Source organism: Vanellus vanellus, assembly GCF_965231255.1.
Source record: "Vanellus vanellus genome assembly, chromosome: 13".
NCBI classification, from domain to species: Eukaryota; Metazoa; Chordata; class Aves; order Charadriiformes; family Charadriidae; genus Vanellus; species Vanellus vanellus.
Genome location: NC_138918.1, coordinates 7266467 through 7289057, shown reverse-complemented (window position 1 = coordinate 7289057; position 22591 = coordinate 7266467). Strand labels below are relative to the sequence as shown.

Here is a 22591-nt window from a genome sequence, read left to right as displayed (position 1 = left end):
ATCGCTTCCCCTTTCCTCAAATCGCATGTCTTAATTTTTCTAATTTGTAGTCAAATCTCAGGCCACGAACAGGACCAGACTGCTGATCCTCTTCGACTGGTGAAAAGGAAAAGCACCATAGAAGAAACATTAATCTCAAATTAAAAAAAAAATATATAGGTTGTTATGAAAAATGGTACAATTTGAACTTACTGTACAGCATTATACTGCCTACTTCTTAAAAAAATAGCTGTTAGTATTCAATTTCTGTCTTTATAAATAAAGAATTTACCTCTGAAAAACAGAAACTGAACCAACACGAAGCACGAACTGCCTCAGTACGCATGTATTGCCGATACGCCTGTCCTGGATTTGGATGCCTGTCCCAGCCTCTCACTTCCCCCCTCTCCGATTGTTTAACAAGTACAAACCTGTTGCCAATATCAAAGCCAAACGATAGAGTTGTCCTAACTTCAAATTCTATGTGATTAATTCAGGCTCCATACACAAAGGCTGTGAAACCGCCTTTGTGCCGAGACAGACGCCTCTCAGAAAGGTATCTCTGTTTATAAACAATCTAGACAAAAGTCACTCAATTTTCTCCAATCAAAACAGAATATTAGTAAGGAGGAAAAGAGTTTACTACAAGCCTTTTCACTTCTGTAAGAAACAAAAATTTGACTTTTAGTAGATTATGTGCACATTTTCATTTCTTCAAAACAAATACTTATTTTCTCGGGTTATATAATAAATCCCCTGCTAAGAACTTTGTAAGAAATGATATTGCTGAGAAAGTGTGCACACAATGTCAAATAATCAGCGACACATAAATTAATATTTAATAATTCAGTATTTCAGCAGCGTGTCCAGCATTCACAAGCTCCACTGAAATAAATCTTACCAAACACCTTTGAGGGAGGGGAATAAAATGGATAAAACCCACTGGGTTTCTCTTTTTGATTTATAGCTATTCAAAGAAGTCAATGCAACTTGGATCAACAACCATCAGAAACACTAATAAAACTTTGCTCTATTAGTTACCTATCTGAAAAATATTTATGTCAAAAGGAAAAATTAACCCATGATTTGAAATAGAAATGCCATTCCATTTAATCACTCTCCATTCATGATTCCCATCTTGTTATAGTATTATAAGCAAAATGCTGCTCTCTGCGTTGCAGCCCTTCTTAACGTTATTCCACAATCCTCAATTCCCTAAGTGTTACAATAGCATAAATAAAATGCAACCATATTCACACAGAAGGAGCTTTCCCATAATATAGAGATATATGGAGTTTGTGGTCACTGTCCTTTCCATCACCTCTATGGGAAATATTGGTCTCATATAGCAGGACTGTTCATATTTTACAATACAATTGGTTTTGGACATGCTTTTGATCACAGATCACAGCTCTGCTAACACCTGCACTAAATACTAACTAAGCCTCAGAGAATGGAAAATTGCAATGCTAAAGTTAAGAATGAAAATAAAAGTTCAAAAGTTACAGTCAACTTCCCAGGCAATTGGCTCCAGCACTGGCACCTATCAAAACATACAAACGTGACTGTCACATTACCAAAAAAACCCAGTTATTTGCAGTGATTCTTCATACTAATAATTCAAGTGGTTCCTTGCATGTAAGTGTCATATAGTCTTTAATAATTTCATGCGTCATTTATTGCAAAAAAGTTTTATAAAATATTTCCTAACATCTTTTTAAATTTTAAAGAAAATGTACATTAGGTACAGGTGCCCTAACAGGGTGTGAGGGGGAGCTTTAACATATTTACCCCCTTTCCCCTTCAAAAAAAAATGTTTACTACTTGGTGAAGATTTCAGAGGAAAAATAGGACAATTCAGTCTCAGATTTCTTTCAGTCCTGATGAGCTGGTGCTCTTCGTGGCAGTGTAGTGAGGTTCCATAAAAACAGCAGTTGACTAGTGTCTCTGAGCTGAAAAGGGGAGAGAAAGGGAAAATGGTTAAATGTCTTCCAGTATATATTGCAAAAGTAGGTAAGCAAAATCTGAGGTGGCCAGAAAATTACCAGTTCACCTGCTTTGTGCATTGTGTGCAGTAAGAAAAAAAAAAAAAAGTATTTACATTATCACAAGACATACACAAGTGAACAAACGCCTCAGTTGACTGGAGTTTTAAGAGAAGCTACCGTACCAATCTATGTTATATCTCACCCCGTTTCAGCATCCAGAGAGAATTTAAATTTTTAAAGACAATTTAAAGATAGCTAACGAAGGAGGGAGATTAATATACAAAGTCTATACAGTGATGTGTAGTTCACAACACAAAGCTAAATCTGACACTGTAACGCCAAATGCAAGACCCGAGTGTGCACGGGAGCACTGAAGTATAAAACTGCTAATCGGGTTTCTTTTCCATTATCGCTTATGTTTTCCCATTTGCTCCACAGAACTGGAATAAAATGATGATAAAGCAGACAGAAGCAGTCCAGGTAATAACTACTGCATGAGACCACCACCAGTGAGTAACCCTGTCGGCATTGACCTGCCTCTTGTGTAGCGTGGAGAATTCTGGAATAACATCAGTTGGAGGAGACCTCTGGAGAACATCTGTTCCAACCCCTTTGCTCAGAAACCACACAGGAGAACAAAAAAGGTTACAACAGGACCAGGCCAGTCTTGTTGATTCCTTTTACCATTCTCTTAAGCTTTTGACTGTTAAGATTATTTGAGAGGTACATATATGTCTTCCAGTACTGACAACAGCGTTGTGAAAAACACAACTGAATTTAAGAGACTCATAGCACAGGCAGGAAAATTCTAAAGTTCTTCTAAACAGACAGCTCTTCTGAGTAACATCAAAAAGAATATAAAAAAATGAGAAGTAGGAGACAGGAATTTGCGAAAACTGTCCAACCACAAGAGGAGGCAGGGAAGACAAAGGGGATAACTATGGAGTTTCTCAATTGCTCGGTTTGCTCACTGTGCCACAAAAGGACAACATAAACCACAGAAAAAATCATTCATTTTATAGCCTATACAATGCAGTAGGATTAAAATAGGAATGAAATTTTGTGAAAGCTGAACAGAAGAAACGAGGACTAATTATTAAATTTAACAGATCCAGGCAAAGATGCACTGAGCTGCTATGTGCTGACAGCAGACAAGCCGGCATTCATTCCAATACCCAGTAGGTCTTCATTTGGGTATGATACTCAGAATTGATACATAATTAAACCCATTTTATATATGGACCACTCTAAGATGCATGAGATGAACCTGCAGAGCCTCTACAAAGAGGAGGATACTACACAAAGCTCCGCTGTATTCAACAGTACTTACTGTTGGTGCAGGTAACCAAACACCACAGTATTCCAGGCTGCAAAACAACCAATATTGGAGATTAAAGCATGTGACCAATAAGAAATTCTCCCAAATTAGATTAATATTAAATTAGCATCATGTATCCATTAAGTCTTGCAAAGAGAAGCTTCTATAGTATATCAGAGAACCAAAGTTCACGCAGAAATATCAAAAATCCCATAAAAAGCTAAATGACAGTTCAGCCAGTATGTCCAAACACCCGCACTTCCAAATTCAAGCCTCAGTCACACTATTACTAGCCAGCAAACTTCTGTGATCTACAAAGGAAGAAACGAGACAATAATTTGGTTCAGTTACCTGAGCATGTGTACAACTACTACTAGGTCTACGGAAACGACCATTTCACTACAATGTGGGAGTTCCCTCATTCTGACAGAAGGCAGTTTTACTTTTCACACCCATCTACCAACACAGCAATCGATGCGGCTGCAGTGATTTTCAGAATCAATACTTGACAAAGTCTGTTCGTTACAAACCAGGCACTCCCGCTCCTGCCCCAGCCAGGTCCTACACCTCTCTTTCACTCTTCCATTCTTACCATCGAGAGATTCTGGAGCGCCCTTAGCCAGCTCTAGGAGCTTCGCTTCTCCCACCGGTGTCTGCATGCCACCCCTAGTGACTCCAGAAACATCACTGGTCTTACCCTCTATTATTGTCCAGACTTCTGTTTTACCAGCAGCAAATCTCAGTTTATAAAAACTGAAACCAATGCATATCGAATATCTAATCCCAGACCTAAGGCAATGATATAGTACTGGATCAAACTTTTAAATGTTAATAAAAAGTTATGACTTCTTCATGTAAATCAAGCTCCCTTTACAGCAACTGTATGTTCTCCTCACCGCCCTATTTCCTCTCCATGACAAAAAAAGATACAAGAGACGTGCATATATCCATGATGGACCTAAGCAGTAAATACATATTTGGGCTAGAATTCCCAATAATGTTCAGTGTCTGCTTGGCTTTAAACATGTGCTTTACATTTCCTTATGGACTTAGGCATGCACTGAAAGTTAAGCACACTTGTTAAGTGTTATTGTCTCAGATCAGGGCTTTGGAAAGACAAAAAAAAACCCACCCCAACAGAGAAAGAACTTTATTTCCCTAGAAGGGCGTCTCCCTGACTCTGGTCCATATGTCATCTGTGACTTTCTCATCGAGATCTTCCTGCTCATGTTTTCCATTCTTTTCTCTGTTTTAGGTACTAAACTTCTCTAAAAAGACTAAAATGTTACTAAATTCTTTCCTGATTTTACTTTTACACATCAGCAAAGGCAAGAAGCCATGCTGACAATCACAGGCAGAAGATGAACTGCCCACAGGTAGATCCTACTCAGATGTGATCCCCAGAGCAAAAATGTTTGAGGATTGCTGGTTAAGAGACAAAAATCTTTATTTTTAAATGATTTCTTTTTTTTTTACCTTTACATTATACCTGTCAAGTTATTTAATCAGATCATGTAATGCAAACTTCAAGAAGCAAGCCTAAAGAGAAACTCAGGGTGGATCTTTTCAATAAAATATATATATCAATCCTGACATCAGGTTAGGTCAGGGAGAACAGCTGTATCCAAAGTGTTCAAATAGAAGAGGGAAATAAAATAACAGGTAGCTCATTACCTCTGTCCTAACCTGCTTTGCATATGATTAGTTGATAGCATAGTGCACCCTTCACTTAGGGCAGGGCTTAAACCAGACAGACCTGCCAATTTCACTGATAACTTCAGTGCCCCCAGTCTGAATCCACAGTGGTCTGTCAGACACTGTAAGGGAGCAGCAGGACCCGTCAGTCTGATGTAAAATGCTGCCATTTGTTGAGACCTATGGTAGAAAAAATCCAGTTAACAGGAGTAAAGAATTGACGACGGTTTAAAAAGAAAACAATTAACCTCCTTGCCTGCCTGAATTCTTTCTGGGTGCGCTATTTTTGCTTTCCAGACAACAGCATACCATGAAAAAATGCTAAACACTCACAGAATAATCAGATAACAACTTTTTTGAGCTTAAACTAGACTTCACCAGCAGCGATAAAGGGAAGTTACACATCACTTGGCAAACAAACTAGCAGACAGCAAAACAAAGTATCTACGTATACAAACATCTACGCAAACACTGTGGTGCCCACTGAAGGATGTGGTGCTCAAAGCCAGAGTGATACTATGAACTTTTGCTGGACAAAGTAACTACCTGGAAGAAGTGGAAACTGAAGCAATGGATTCTAATTCATGGTGACCGGGATATTTCTGTATTTTAGAGTTAAAAAAAGCAAATTTGGGGCACTATCTATTCAATATTGGCAGCATTTTACATCCTTTCTGCAATGCAGCCTGTGATAGACCAGATTTTTTCATATACTGAAAAACGCAAACAAGTGTGACAGCGAGGCGACGACTTGCCATTGCAGCAAGACAACTGGTAGTCAAATCTAGTTAATCACTACTTGCTTCCACGTCTGAGACTTGTCTTGCTTTCCAAAACGTGAAAACCACCACCTATTCCTCCCCTTTTTAGGACATGGCTCAGATGAGACACCGTTTTTCCCCTCCAGGTAAAACCCATAAAGATGAGATTGTGTCGCCTTTTGGCTTTGTGTCTTCACACAAAACCGTGTGCGTACACTACATTCGTTATGGTCAAACTAGCAAGAATTTCTTCACTATAGTAACTAAATTTGCTTAAAAGAGAAGCAGATGAGCCACAGTTGTGGAGCATATTGGAGTTACTTTGTATTTTGCTTCTCGTTCTTTATTGCAAGCATGACAAAAACTGCTCCGATTTGGTTGTTCACACAGTCTTTAAACCGAAATTCAAAGCCTTCTTGCCAGTGGCATTATAATCTTTGTTGACGTGATTATAGGATAGAAGAAAACTGAGACAACAGAAGGTGAAAGAAAAAGACCAGTGGCTCTCATGGATGTTATGATTTGGAGGCAAAAATACAGGGTAAAATGTAGATTAAAAAATACAGGTTTACTAATTTCGAGAGTGTTTCTAATTATTGCAGAATCTCACTATTCCCATACATACTAACCATACACTTGTTACCTGCATGTTTGGCAAAAGTAATGAATATGAAATGTTTTATATGGGAACCTTTGTATTGTCACAGTGAAGTTGACTTCAGAGTGCTGCATGTGGATTTAGCCCAGACCCGTGAGGAATACCCTTGGGCTGGATTGCTATAAGGTAAGAAAACTGATTAGGGGATGCCTGATCTGCCCAGTTAAAATATTGTTGGTTTTACATTGTTTTATTTGGATCAATAGCAGTGTTTAGTTTAGAAAAGGTTTAAGGCAGGGCTATACAAGATTAGGCTCCTCAGATATAGTGACTGAAAAATAAAGCCGCACACGTGCACTCACATATCTTATTCTCCTTGTATTGTGGAGGAACTGGGGATTTCCCTGGTGTGAACCACGCGGAGCAGGGACTGGCGACCCCGAGAACAAAAGGTACAAAGAACAGGGCTGCCACAAAGGATGGAGTGTCCCTGGGCCCTCGCACCCAGCGCTTCTACACTTGCAGGCTGCCTGCGTCAGCTCGGTATCCGCGTCATTAAATTCCCCGACCCTCGTGAACACAGCAAGTTGTCTGTTTTATCAATCATTCAGTGAGTTCATTCACTTTGTCGTGTAATCCGTGATTTGTAGGTGAGTGATAGCAAAGCCTAATTTTGAGGGTAAGGCTCTCCAGTGATGTACAGTATGCTCACAGCAGGCTGAACTCTGTTTGAAGCAGTTTCATTCAACTCCTGGAGACTGTGGAGTCACCAGAAAAATTACCAGCAGTAATAAATATAAGCATGTGTGTTAGGACAAGCACTGACGCAACTCATGGCCTTTCACCGCTCATGTCCTGAATGTCTGCCCTGCTCAACTGCGTTTTACGCAGCCGCTTTCCTGAGAGTCATCCCTGTAATGTGGATTCGGATTTTTTTAATGTGAAAATTTTCACGAGCCTCTGTATTCACTAACGTCCAATGAGAAGGACTGCCTTTGAAAGTATTTGTTTTTCTCTTTGAAGGAAAAGCAGAAAGACAACGGGCAGCCATCAAGAGGAAGAAAAGGCAAAGGAAAGTAAACCCAGCAATATGTCCCATCACATACTGTGGAGGAGAAGATGCATAATTCTTAAAATAGAGCCCAAATTTAAAAATAGTTACAGTGACATATATGCAACTTCTTTAGGAGACGAATACTTTGTCTTTGTCTCTGTACAAAACTATGTAACAGAAGAAACAGCACGTTATTTTACTGCTACAGATTCAAATTTTAACCAGTTAAGAAGAGTTAAAATAGGCTTCTCTTCCAGATAATAAACTCCTAAAAAGCAAGCAGAACTGTTTCATTCCTCTACAGCCCAAGACAATCTTTAACAACAGGGCCTCAATTACAAGGAAAACCAAGAGCAGTAACACACATTCTTCAGTTTACATGCCTGATTCACTGAAACATATAACACAGTATCCAGAATTCCTAAAACTCGGCCCAAACCAGCTTTTTTATACAAACATATCAGAAGCGATTAGGTCCCCAAATCCCTCAACACTTGAAAAATCTCAAGGAAAGGGGTGCTTTTCCTAAAATCAAGTATTGTTAGCGTGATATTCAAACCAAAAAATAGTAACTACTCAAAACCTTCAGCTATGATTTTTCGAGGCAACTTGTATAGAGAAAAAAAAATATTTTTTGTTCTTTTCCCTAGCCGAAATAGAGGAAAATGGGTTTGGTTTTGCTTTTTTGGGGGGGAGCAAAAGGTAGAGGAAGAGGTATTTTTAGTACTAAGCTATCTCTCCTTATTTTTCTTGAAGGACTGGTTGGGAATTGGGAGCTTTCACAAACACATCTCCAGCATCTTTCATGATGTCCAAGTTAAACGAGCACCATGAAGCCAGTAAGAGTAATCTGATAATAATTTCCTTCTCCTATTGCTCAGACTTCAACCACTTGTTATTACAACCTCTAGCAAACATTTCCTGGTATTTTCACCAAAACAAAAACAAGTTTGTGTGTCAGAGTCAAAATCTCTACCTACTAAACAAACATTACCGATGGCCAAAAAAACACAATTTTGCCATCGATCGCCTTCCAATTGAGGTTGGAGAGAAAAAATAACTAGGTCATGCCTAGTACTAGCAAATATAAAGAAATGCCATTCATACATATACTTACGCAACTGCAGCATTGTCAGGTCATTCAGAGCAGCTTGAGGTTCTAACCCTAACTCAACTTCTTTGAAAAAGCCAGTTTTTATGGATTTAGTGGTTTTTCCACCAGAGTTACTAATTACTAAAACTTGCATCACATGCTTTAAAATTCTGAACCACTGCAGAAGTACAATTAAACACAAGTGTTCCCTAAAGCCAAGCAAAACCCCTAACTGTTACTAAATAAAACATGATGCAAAATTAGCATTTAAGTAAATATGTGCTTGGAATTGTATCAGCCTACTTTACTGACAAAGCAAGTACCCTCTTCCCCTTTATGCACCTGTTAAAAACAGGCAAGGACAATTCTGTCACCAGAATTATGCTGTGTTTCTGTTACAGAATCTTTTAGTGATGGTAACAAGATAGTGAGAACACGGCTTGCCTTCCAAATCACAGATTCATAGCACATGGCTGGCACGTAACAGAATATTTCTTATTCATATTGCACAGTTGACATCAAAACCATTAGTAAGCAAACATGAAAACTGACCTAGATCTATTTAAAACAAAAACAAAAACCTACCCTGATCACCCTAATTTAAAGTTGACATGCTATATAAATGATGTAATCCAAACATGATTTTGCATGGAAGAGGCCCCTCAGCAGGAGATGCAGTGCAGTTTTACCACACGTGGAAGCTCAGACTCTATTGTTAGAAGGCCATACTTCCATTACACCAAGCGCGATTCCTGCACGACTAAAAATAGGACACGAGACAGAATCTTTCATTATATGCATATTTCTACAAAGATTCTGTTTTTCCAAAAACAGAATTGTTAATAACAAAATTACAGAAGACAGAGCCATCACAGAGTCAGGGTATGTCATCTATTCTACCCCACACCCAAATGCAGGATTAATTTAACCCATGCCTGACAGAGGTTAGCCTAATCTATTGTTCTTAAAAACCTGTAATTACAAAAATTATGCAACTCTCCAAACACCACCCAGGGTTTTGCTATAACAACTGGAATAAATATTCTAGTGCCTAATCTTAACTCCCTGTCTTATAATTTTAAATATTCTTTCTTGTCCTAGTTGCCACTAAACAGAAGCATATTTCCGCTTTGCCTCTGCACCTATCCCGCAGGTATTTGCAGACCTCAAATATCCTCAGTTCCAACAGCCCTTTCTTCCTTCTCTGGATGGAAGAATAAAATCATTAGCATAGAAACTGCATTACCGTTGTTCAAAACATGCATGGTCCTGATTTTGAGAAGAACTTCCCAAACGTGTAGCCCAAATAAATCCCACAGATCCATTTCTTTTCATGCACTGAACGAGCAAAGCCTGAATTTAAACTCACAACAGGGGATCCTGATTTCATCCTGGTGCCAACTTACACGCACAGCCTGTGTTGTTAACATTATCCCCTCGGACCATGGGTAGGCAAGTAGAGAAGAACAAAGACTGTACATCTCATAGAATCATAGCATCATTTAGGGTTAGAAAAGACCTTTAAAATCAACGAGTCCAACCATCAACCTAACACTGCCAAAACCACCACTAAACCACATCCCTGAGCACCAGATCTATCCATCTTTTAAATACCTCAAGGGATGGCAACTCAACCACTTCCCTGGGCAGCCTGATCCAATGATTCATAACCCTTTCAGTGAAGAAATCTTTCCTAATATCCATCCTAAACCTCCCCTTGGTGCAACTTTATGCCGTTTCCTCTTGTCCTATTGCTTGTTATCTGGGAGAAGAGACCGACTGCCAGCTCCCTACAGCCTCCTTTCAGGTAGTTGTAGAGAGCGGTAAGGTCTCCCCTCAGCTTCCTTTTCTCCAGGCTAAACCACCCCAGTTTCCTCAGCCACTCCTCATAAGACTTCTGCTCCAGACCCCTCACCAACTTTGTTGTCCTTCTCTGGACACGCTGCAGCGCCTCAATGTCCCTCTTGTAGTGAGGGGCCCAAAACTGAACACAGTACTCGAGGTGAGGCCTCACCAGTGCCGAGTACAGGGGGACGATCACTGCCCTAGTCCTGCTCACCACACCATCCCTGATACAAGATACCTCTTTTTCCGATATCTCCACCGGCAGAAGCACAGGAAAGCACAGCCATGTGCATGCAGAAACTATCTGGGAAGGTTATGCAGGAACGCAAGACCATCTCTTACTCCCCTTTGTCTTCCTGTTGGATGTGCAAGGTGGCTCAGGTCTTCTAAGGTATAAAAGCCCTGATCTTACCAATGACGCTCGTTTTCATGCTGCTGTTTATCCTACTTCACACCAAAAACATTGATTGCTTTTTCTTGGGGAAAAAAATGGAGCTGTGGATCCACAAGTTCCCCTCAACAATCGGCTCCTGGCACTAAGTGCCAGAGCTGCCCCAGGGGGGGTTATCCCCAACTGCAACAAAACGACTGTGCGGGGAAAAAGCATGATAGCAAGGCAGTCACAAAATCACTGCTTTCGCAGCTATGCCTGGGAACTGCTATGTTGCCTTGTGTTCACAGAAGGGCAGTTGTGTCAGTTGAATTTAAGAAAAAAAATCATAAATTAATCTAAATTACAGCCTGGGTTGGTATACACATCCCAGGTATTACAGAAGAAAGACTGACATGTATGAGTAAATCATGGAAAACCATAAGCTGCTGTTGGGATCTAACAAGTAAAAAACAATAATCAGAGATATTTCTCAGCAAAGAATCACTGCCATTCAGTAAGAGTTTTGTAAAATCCCATCTAAATTACCGTAAACAGTTCTTACCACCAATGTCAGAGAAAGACGAGTTCAAACTGGAACAGATGCAAAGAAATGCCAGTAAGATGAGCAGGGAATAGAAAAGCCATCTTACAATGGGGATCTTATTTTGTCTAGTTAAATGGCCACACTCTATAAATAGACTAACAGGATGACACCATAGGAGGGAACCATTTAAACTAAAATATGAAGTTGTCACAAACAACAGTTGTTGAGGTATTTTAAATGTTGAATAGGAACTTGCCATCATGATTGTTAAGGACCTGTATCAAAACAGACGTTCTTCCTATTACAGATTAAGAATAATTTGAAGCTGAATACTTGCATCCATGTCTCACAAGCGCAGATCTTTAGATAGCTTGACAGCTACTGCAAGTTGTCTGTCCTGATGATAAATGTTAAATCCATGTTAAACATGGATGATCTCCAGTCACTACAGCCATGTCAGAACACTTCATAATTTATTTAAAGGGATAATTTTACTATATTATTGCAAGTATAGCCTGTCTATATCCCAAAAAACGTATGCTACTATATCCTAAAAAAAAAAAAATAAATACCCCCACAGACTTAATGTATGCACAGCTTGAACTGGTAAAATCCTGTAGCAAGTCAGTAGAGTAGACTCTAGACGAAGTTAAGTTCAAACAGTTGACTGTGGGACAATGACATACGTTTCACCAAAATTCTTCTATAAGCTCTCTAAAATAGGAGAGCACTACTCACTTCTACCGAACTTGCAGAGTAATGTATTATTCTCAAACAAGCAACTCATAGTTCTCCTTCCAGTGTCACATTTAGCTCAATATGCTTGAGTTCCTCTCTTCTCCTTCAGGTTCCCTATGACTTTTCTATTTATACCCTTAAAAATGAAACTGAAAATAAGAACAGAAAAATAACTGCTATAAACTCTGTCCCGCAAGATCACTTACAATTTTGTTTTTAAAAAGTGTACCTACACTTTTACCAAAAGGCTTATGACACAAAATACTACCATCTTACTGCTCTTTTTAACGGTAAGCTCACTCTAATCTACTTCCAGTTCACAGTCCTTATCTACAAGTTAGTGTAGTGATCCCACTGCATTGACTGTATTTGCTTATTCTTGTAGGCATTTATTAAAATACAATTATGAAGTGAGATGAACTGAAATAGCCTTTCACTGATTGTCAGCCTCCTCCTTTCCAGAATTCCTCAGCCATAAAGGCAGCTCTACGTTTTCACTGTACTTCACAAAACATGCGTGAGGACAGATGATAATGCTACCGAGGACTAGCTACTAAGATTTTCCAAAATTCATGTTCCTAGTCTACTGACAACTTTAGCAAGAGCTTATAGAAGACATGAATGGAAATCAGTTTCAGGAGTGAAGTCAATTAACTAGGATAAGGCTAGCAATACAAAAAGCAAGTCTTACCACTTCCTCACCTGCATGGATGTGCTATTTCTAAAACCTAATCACATTTAGAAACTACTTTTTAAAAAAAATAAAACCAAAAAACAAACAGTATTTTACAACATACTGAAAAAAATAACTCTTCTCAGCCTTGCACAGCTGACCTAAATTACTCCCATTATATACATCCTTCCTGGTACAGTAGCTGATGGTTATGTGGGTTTCAAACTAAAGACAGCACTGTCTAAAAGAAAACACCGTGTAATCAGAGATGATTATCTCATTTAAGTGTTGACACAAAATTACAACTCTGATTAGAAAAAAAAAACCAAATATTTGTTCAATTTCCTGTAGAACTCCAGTTGAGAGACATAAAAGCATTTCACATTTGCTTCTAGCTTCACTCATGAAGTGATCACACCTTCAAACACTCCTGTTAAAGGTAATCTTTCTAAGTTTTGGAATAACTACTCTCTCCCAAAACATTTTAACCAAAGCTAAAGCTCTTCAAAGGAAAAGTAGGTTTCTACTAGAAACTCATCACCACCTGTCACGTTTTCCCCCCTAAACTGAAAGATCATACATATTCAACTACACTGAGTAATTTCATTAATTCAAAAAGACATCATTTGCAATGTATTACATTAAGCTGATAGAAAACTAACAGTTATTCTTTCTACCGATGTTTGTCTTCTCAAGACACAGGCTGCTTCCAAGTCACACAGCGTCATGACCCAGATGGAGTACCCTGGCCCTGTACAGGCACACTCCTCTCAGCAGCTCTTTGAAGCCATTTGACCTGCCGGCCAACTCTAAGACAGTAGATGTGATCCCAACTGCAAGAACAGTAGTCCCTGCTCAAAGCGTAGGCATTACTGGGAGCAGATAGGCAAATAAAAGTGTGGGCTTTTTGCAGTTTAAAACAGCACTAAGCTTTGCCTGAGTTTTCAAAGCTATACGCACAGCATCCATCCTGCCATAACCAAGGTTACGTTCTGCAACCACACTTTACATTACGCCCAACATTTTCTCCACTGTTAACCTCTCATATCTAGAGTGTTAGCTAATTCAGCGTGAAAGGAAAATCATGGACAAGTACACATAGGGTATTTTCAACCTCATGTAAAATAGTGTTGCAAAAAAAAAAAAAAAAAGTCTGTTTTGAGACCTATTAAGTCTGAAGTGATAACGCACATTCACTATAAAACTTAGGAAAGACTTCTCAAAAGACTGATCAGCTACAAATCAAAACTAAGACTCTTTAAATGCCTTTTGTAACAGTTATTTTGAACGTAAAACAACCTAAAGAAATCCCTTTCATACTTCTTGTTCTCCCATCTCACCAGCAAACACCTGAGCAAACTCAGACTACGTATGCTTTAGTACTATTCTAACTCTATATAAATTAAGAGACAAGAGTACAAAGCTTCCAGGTCTTTTAAAGAAAAATTGACAATGTAAATATTGTTTCACCACTACTCGGCTCAGAACAACTAACTTATAACCAGTTCTAGAGCTTCTAAATCTCAAGGAACTAGTGTAGACATCTAAACCACATTGTATGGGATCTTGACTTCAAAAAGCAGTCTGCTTTAATAACAAAGTACAGCCTATTTACTTAAATAGAGTAACTGTTTCTGTTTGCAGGAAAGAATACATAGAAGTGAAACAGGATTTTTATTTTTGGTTTCTTTTTTTTCACATTATGAAATTTCTTGTGTGTTTATCACATTCAAAAAGCATTGACCAGTGGGGTTTTTTGGTAACTCTTAGAATGCCAAGGTAAAGCTAGTATATTTGGAAGCTTAATTAGCACCTAACAGAGATTACTGTAAACATGAAGAAAATTTGAACAGCCATGTATTTGACACTTCCAATAGTTCTGTGGGCACAACAGAATAATTTAAAAAGTTAAAAGAAACTGAATACTTTGGAAAGACCAGACACTATCACGAACATATGAAATTTAATCTTAAGTTAAAAAGATTTTAAGGGTTCGACGATTAAATCCTTACCCCCATTTTCATGTCTGTTTAAAATCTAATTTCAGTCTAAGCTTTTTTTTTTTTTTTTTTTTTTTTTTTTTTTTTTTTTTTTTACATCTGTCATGATTGCCTACAGGGGCAATTATGGAAAAAACAGGATGAAAACTGCTTTGGGATGAACAGAGATTCTTCACAAGGCATTGCAAGGCTGATACAGGAGTGGGTTGGAAGAGAGACAGTAATTCACATGGTCAGATAAGGACCAAAACTAGAAGAAAAAAAAAAATAATAAAAGTCAGTTGCATGAAAATGCCCCAACACTGAGCAAAAGACATGCAAGAAAAGCTGAAGTAACGGTGGAGAGTGGGTCTGGTTAGGTTTTGATAGATGGAGAAAACTGAAAACATTTCCCCACTGTATAAGTGACATTATCCATGGTCTTTATTCAAATATATGGCACAAAATCTAATTAAGGGAAAATTTTGATAAAGTTTACAGAAAGCCCTCTACAGAGCTAGTTTTGAAACAAAAGGGACAGATAATTGCATAATCTTAAAATTAAGACTGAAGTATACCAACAGTACTTTACATCAAGCAGTTATCTTTAAGAATGCGTGAAAAAGGACAATTGACTTTTTTTAAAGGGTGTCCTCCAAATACGGCATACAGATGAAATACTCTAACATCCTGAATTTTTTTCAAAGCTTTTTGAGAAACACACACAAATAATTCAGATTTAGTCAATTTTATTTACAGTTTGGTTTTTTACATTTCAGAGCATTACACAATTACATATTCTCATTTTCTGACCTGCAAACAGATACCTTAAACGGAAATATTAAAAAAAAAAAAAATGAAGTTAGATACATCCAAAATGCAACAATTACACATCTGACAATTCACAAAGTGTAATTTACTAGGACGTATCCTAAGAATTTAGGAACAACCAGTCAGGAGAAAATCTGACCAATTTCAGCAATCAATTATTTACACATTCAAAACAAAGCCTCTCTTAATCTAAACCTCCAGGCAAATGGCCTGAAAGATTTCTTCAGGAAGAAAGACCAGAAGTTATGATACACACCTATGCAGCATTAACAGCCCTTGATCCCAAACACTGAGCGACTTCTCAGCTTTGTCTTAGAGCTACAGGCATCCCTCTCGGCTTCTCAGACCCTGAAGTGTTATATTTGTGCCCCCATGTGCATAGAAAGGCTGAGTGTTTAAGTGGTCACTACGATAAAACCCCATTTAATCTGGTCTTTAAGTCACATGAACTCTTCCTTAAAATTTTCAGCAAGTCTTCTAATGCCATTTAAACTGGCCCACGTGGCTTGGGGCACGCCTCCTTAACATGTTTAAGCATGCTTTGAACCAATTTGCACCGACCAGACTAAATACATTAGAGACTATTTAAAATAATCTTTAAAGACCATTTAGACAAGGCTTACATATCTACAGTTCCCTGATGGGCCACCTAAAAAAAAAAAAAAAAAAAAAAAAAAAAAAAAGTCACAGCTACTACTTTCATCCCTTGTGTTAACCCTTTGCCATACAGCAACTAGTTATATACTGGGTAGAAACTACTAAAAAATTCCCTGCAAATAAGCTGCCTTTCAGCTGAGGCTATGGCTCCTATGCATTGGGTGTTTGAGGAGTTTTTTCTTTAAAAAAAATTCTCATGTGAAAAATACTCAAGTTCTCACTTTAGGCTAATTTTGATTGCATGTTCAATTTGTTTAACTGTCAAGAAACCGCTACAAATGGAACAATCTTCGTATAAAAAGAGCAGTCAACCGAGTGCAACTTCTGACTTGGCAAGTCCTTCATGGTAGTTCTCTAACTAGGCTATGAATTTTGTGGAGCCTCCAGATTTCTTGCCTACCTTACTGTCCATGTTCACGTTTCAAACTGTGTCAGCAGGGCCCGAACTTCGGGAGTCAGCTGCTTAGCAGCCTTAGCTGCCTCTGTGACGGCCTTGCGGTAAAGACCCTTTCTCTTCTTATTAAAGCGCAACTGGAAGCTTTCTAAAAAGGGGGATAGTTGTGCAAGAGCAAGAAAAGATGTTGTTGTGGAGCCGAACCATGAGATACGAGCCTCCTGTCGAACTAAAAGGCCATTATCTTTCCGGCTCACAGTTATGGTTAGAATACGGGCTGGCCACCAAGGGAAGCCATAAATCTTGGCCCAAACAATGTCCCCTACACATACGGTCCTGCCATCTGGTGTGACACATTTAGAGACGTTTTTGGAAAAGACTTCTGTTTTCAAGGAATTACTGAGCTTTTTCTCTTCCTTTGAAGAGGAGGAGGAGGAGGAAGGTGCATGCATGCTGCCTGGAGGAAAATCAAAGCTTTCAGTAGAGCTACACTCAGAGTTGGTAGATTTCAAATCATCTGTGCTATCACTACTACAAACTGATGCACTGGAAGAGTCAGATTTCTTTTGATTAAGGGTCATGTAAACCGTTATATTGCTTTTGCTGCCTCTCTTGCCCAATGTCTGGTGTTCATCCTGATCAACAGTTACATGCACTTCACTTGTGTCCTGAACCTCACTGCTGGCCTCTTCAGGGCCTTTTGAGGGGCTCTGATTTTCTGAAGGGGCCTCACCTGCTGAGCGGGTGGAGGAGCAGCGAGACTGGGGCTTAGTTGCCATCTTGCCACTCCGTATTTTCTCAAGTCCTGTCTTGAGAGAAGAGTCATTTTCTTCATTCCGATACCTTTGTGGCTTTAAACGCAATCGGGGTGGGAGGGAACCTGAGCTGGTGTTCTGAAGACGTCGTGTGAAGTGGACCTTTGAATGTGCATTTTTGGAAGAGGAGGTTGCACTCTGCTTCTTTTGTGCCTTTTCTTTGGCCATTTTCAAGACTTCCCGAGCTTTTGCATGATCCATGTTTTTGCTCTGGAGAACTTTTTTTGTATTTAACTGCGCTTTTGAAGTATTTGCTTGTGCGGAAACTTTAACTACTCTGCTTCTGCTGTGGGCAATATTTGAAACCTTGACCACAGCATTCCTTTTCTGGCTTTCATTTTGGCTTTTTCCATCCACTTTATGGTCAGTCTTAAGTTTTTTATTCACAGTAGTCACACTCTCATTTCTTCGTTTTTTATTATCCTCGTATTTTGAAGAGTCACTTGCATTGCCACCTTTTTTTATTTCCTTTTTTTCTGCAACAACACTGTTTTTGCACTTGTCACATAAGACCTGCCGGGGTCGTAGTTTAATAGCATTCATGATAGAAGTGGGTTCCTCCCTGTACATTTTACGCTTGGGCCGTTTAATTTTCCGGGGCGGAGGCTGAGGTATTGACTGGTTATACGTGTCCCTGATAAACAAAGGAGGAGGATATGGCGCTCCCTCATGAAAGAGAGGAGGTGGTTTAGAAGTCCATAGGCTTTTAGCTATGCTAGGTTCTGATGGCTGCGTGAGAGAAGAGTCATCAGGGACCGCAGCATTTGATTCACACTTCATCGGTGCCTCATCTTGGAATGGTTTACTTTGGAGCTGCATGGCTTCGGGTTTATCCTTGTATTCCCTTTTAGGAAATATGGTCACAGGGATTCCATGGGGTCCAAACCTTAAAGAGAAATAAAAAAAAATAAATATTAAAGCTTCTTAGGGATCTTTTGCTGCATTTATTAAAAAGCATTTGACAACCTGCCCATATCATGTAGTCACCATTTGAAAGACATGAGTCCTGGAAAAATTAAAGCTTCATATCTAGCCTTATAAGCTCTGAAAAAGCAAGACATCAAAACCAAGTCAGAGAACGTGAAATACACAGCTTCGCTTATTATCAGTTTCTCTTGCATCAACTAGATGCCCTGAAAATATGACCAACAATACCACCTAGAGACAGAACTAACTTTGTACTTTTAGAAAATGCTTATAAAAATAAAAACTACACACTCATACCATTAAGTCCAAGTCTACCCAAGATTAATTTCCATACTAACTCAACTTATGTGAAGAAGGCACCTTCAGTAACATTTTTAGGACAGCACAAAATGCCAAACATTTCAGATTTTACCAAGGCAAATACAGACTGCATAAATACTTCCATTGAACAGAGAGTGCCATCATTCTTCATCCACAAAAGATTAGCACTTGATCATCTGGTGCATTACACCTAAAACTTGCTAGCCTAGTAGTTTGAGTTTTTTCCAGCAAAGCTACCCTTATTTTAACACAGTACAAACAATTCCCACGTTTGTGATCAATCATTTTAAACCTTTGCCTGCTTTTCTCCAGACAGCTCTGGATCTCTGCTGCCCCACTTGGCACACACAGGACTTCTCACCAGCCTGACCAGCTCCGAGAGAACAGAATGAAAAATCCCAGTATGACTTAAGCATCAGCTCAACTTCCCTGCCTTAAGAGAAGTAGTAGCATGTTGCCCAACAGGAATACAATACTTTCTCCAAAGGGAAACATTTTATCAGTTTGCAGGGCATTATGCTAACCTCCTCCAGAGAGAAAACCAAGTGATAAATGCATTCATTTTTCAACAATGTATCTTTTCATCCCCAGAACAGGGCAGAAGGGATTGTAGAAGCTTGTTTAATCTTGCTTCTGTCCCACCTCACACCCTGCTGGCCAAGGCACCAGCCTTTCGGAGCTGTCCCTAGGCTGGCCACTGCTCTGGAGCTCTGCCCGACACCAGCTCCCGCATATGCATCAGCCTGTGGCTTCCACTAGATGGTATTTTAACAGTTGGACCTTCATTCGGTGACAACATTATAGACAAGGTTGCAATTCAAATGCCAAATCACCCATTTTTAATTACTAGAACACCACTGATGTTTATCCCACTCCATACCCTACTTGACAGGAGAATGAAGTAACCTGAGGACTAATTTTGGGTAATTAATGCCTGTTCATGTTGTACTGCAGCTGCTCAACTGCAACATCCTCTTAACCGATTGAACTGAAGTTTATTTAGTCTATGGTTGCCTCTCAACTGAAGGTAAATGCTGAATACAAGCCTATTTTCCATTCACGCTCCTGCGAGAAACACACAGTTCACACAAGCGCCTACATGTTGACTTTATTCCTTCAAAATCAGTTTTGAAAAAGTCTCATATGCATTAGAAGATTCTTTACAGTCACCAACAAAACCCATCACTTGTTTGTCCTTTTGCTTATCTGTTAAGCATCTTTCTATGCTTAAAAACTGCAAGTGAAGAAAGCAAGCAACCCATCCAAGATTAAATTACCTGTCCAGTTTGCACTTCATTACAAAAAGAGAACAGAAACAGCAGAAATAGTCTCCAGAGTCAGAGATTCCACCAACTCTCTGGGCAGCCTGTGCCAGTGCTCTGCCATCCTATGGTCCCATCCTCCTGGCACCCTCCCTTAAAGTATTTATTAGCATTGATAAGATTCCTCCTCAGTCTTCTCCAGACTAAAAAGACCCAAGTCCCTGAGCCTTTCCTCATAAGAAAGATGTTCCAGTCCCCTAATCATCTCAGACCTTTGAACTCTGGAGACAGAGGTAGGAGCCCAGGTGGGCAGCTAGAGCAGTTCGGTCCTTACCCATGGGATGACGAATGCTCTTTACCACAAAATATCCTACCACCCCAAAAAAGTTCATTTCGGAGGTTTGGGCCTACTCCAGTTAACTCCACACGCCCCCAAGTAATGAGCAGTACCTAAATGCAGTCTACTACACTAGTGAAGGCTACAGCGAATTATAAACATTTAGCAGCCGATACAGGCATTTCTCCAGCCTACAGTCTGGCATTAAACCACAAAGGACTCGATTATAACTAAGTTTTAAGTTCCTTAAAGTCCAAGAAGTCCACCAAGTGTAAAGAAGTTGCTTTTCCACAAACATTTTTCCTTCCACTAAGGACTATAAATAAGTTACTCAATTCCAAGTAGCACTTTAAAAGGAACTATGATCTGATAACAATTAAATTAGCAATGTACTTGCATCAAGAACGTCAGCTTGTTTAATAGCAATAAGATCCAGATCCCATCTTCACTACCTGAAAAAGACTACAGGATTTGGGAAAAAGTTACATTTACTATAAGAGTTGAGAAACAGAACTCCCAGACACGACAAGATCTCTGCTGTGCAAATCCTAATCCCAGACAAATCCACAAAAGTAGAACTAGACATAAGCATGATATTGAATGGGCAAAACCCATGCAGAACAACATCCTTTACAACACTCTCTGCTGTCTCGAGAACTGCATTCCCTAGCCTCTCACGAGACATTTCCACAGTCCAAATCATAAGCTTCTCTTCTAGAATGCTGACTCCCTGTTAGGAAATCAAGCACTATTAGCAGTGACCAGGAAAGAAGTGGATGAAGAGGACTGCAAGGAAGTTGTCCAGAAGCATGCCATTAAAGTACTTCATCTCTCTTTTCTTAGATTTTTGTTCTACTGCCTCACAAACAAAGTCAGCATGATTAGCACTCAAAATACATTAAAAAAAGCCTAATGGAAAGCTCAACATATGACCGATACCTTGAAAGCACTGAAGATTAACACTGCACCTCAGGCTATCCTTCCTTTCAATCGTGCATCATACACAGGCCAAACAGCTGAAGAACACTACAGATGAAGTGGAATTTTAATCTAAGATGCAAACCTGCTTTAGTAAGACACAAACCCAATCCAGACTGAATGGTTGAAGCTGGAGTCTGTCTCACAAAGGATACTGTTTTAACAAATGAACTAGAACCTCCTGCCCCTGTCTACCTAAAAATGAATGAAGTGCAGAATTGGAGAACATTCAGGGATACTGTCTAGTGCCAGTTAGGCAAGAGCAAATGAAGACACGATTGCTGTAAACAATGTGTCAACACATAAAGACATGACTAGTCCACTTGAAGTACAAAATAAATTTGTAAGCCCAGAGACAGAATATTACTTCCAACGGCTGAATGTACAGCGTCTTCTCTTTGGCCCCATCCAATAGCAGGTTGTGCCCATAAAAATTCAGTTTTTAGATGATCTTTGTTTCCTCCTTGGTGAACAAAGTTCTCCAGCTGTACAACTTGGAAGAATGATATGAAAATTAAGAAGAGAGAACAATGACAGAAAAACTTAGGAATGGAACAGTAAATGACACAGGAGAGAATAAAGACAAAGAACAAGGTAAGAAGAGAGTAAAGGCAAAATGGAATGGCATGTTTTTCTTAAGGAGAAACAGAATGAAGATGTGATCTTAACAGACCTATTCAAGACAAGGCATGACACGGCATCTAATTACTTTAGCAGTGAACACAAGTATTTATTGTATATACTAGATTTTCAATCCCTATTTTCGTTAGTGGACCTTGAAGGCAAGTGCTTCTCAGAATTGCAATAGTAATTTTTGTTATACCAACTATGCTAGGAGTGCTACGTGTGCGTAGGTTAGACTTAGCCATGAGAGCTAACATTTGGGTAATCTACTACAGAGATGAAAATGGACTAAAAGGCTATCATGCAAAAAAAAAAAAAAGGTTAAAAAAAAATCCAAGCAACATAACTCAGTTGTATCACGTCATTTATTGAACCACACATCAGTCAGTGACTGGGCAATAGAAGGTCACCTCTTAAAAGAAAGCATTTCAGTTATGCTACATCAGTGAGACTACCTACATATTTCATTTGTCATGTGTTGCATGTTTAAGTACTATAAGGAATTGCCTTGTCTTTATTCTAACAAACTACATTTTTTTGGATATATTGATCTCGCTATCACCTGTCCCCAGTACAATATTACTTTCCTCCAGAAAAGGCTATTCTTGGAAAGAAATGCTCCAATTACTGTTTGCTTAAAAAAAAAAAAATCCATTTGTGCATAAGTTCCGGCTGTTCATTGTACAGCCCACTCATGCATAACATACATAGTTCTACCTCAGACTATCACTTGAAGGAATAGAAGTATTTGTTGATGGGGGATCTAAAATTGAACTATTAGAAAAACTACAGCAAGAAGTATTTCAG

At 39.1% G+C, this 22591-nt stretch overlaps 2 protein-coding genes across 3 annotated transcripts in view; one reads left to right on the top strand and one right to left on the bottom strand.

Annotated features, from left to right (window-relative positions):
* Positions 1–6480, top strand: part of TTC1 (tetratricopeptide repeat domain 1) — a 49181-nt gene extending 42701 nt beyond the window's left edge. Inside the window, exons 9-10 of the mRNA XM_082489883.1 lie at positions 2406–2447; positions 6449–6480. Coding sequence (XP_082346009.1) covers positions 2406–2421 — 16 coding nt within the window. The 3' untranslated portion in view covers positions 2422–2447; positions 6449–6480. The remainder of the gene's footprint in view (positions 1–2405; positions 2448–6448) is intronic.
* PWWP2A (PWWP domain containing 2A) overlaps positions 1692–22591 on the bottom strand; it is a gene marked incomplete at its 5' end in the record, with an annotated part of 29865 nt that continues 8965 nt past the window's right edge. Inside the window, 2 exons of one of the 2 annotated variants that reach the window (XM_082489880.1) lie at positions 1692–1931; positions 17254–18221. In XM_082489880.1, the coding sequence (XP_082346006.1) occupies positions 1918–1931; positions 17254–18221 (982 nt within the window). In that variant the 3' untranslated portion in view covers positions 1692–1917. Of the gene's footprint in view, positions 1932–16159; positions 18222–22591 lie in introns of those variants that run through there. The other variant, XM_082489879.1, reaches the window with a different exon arrangement.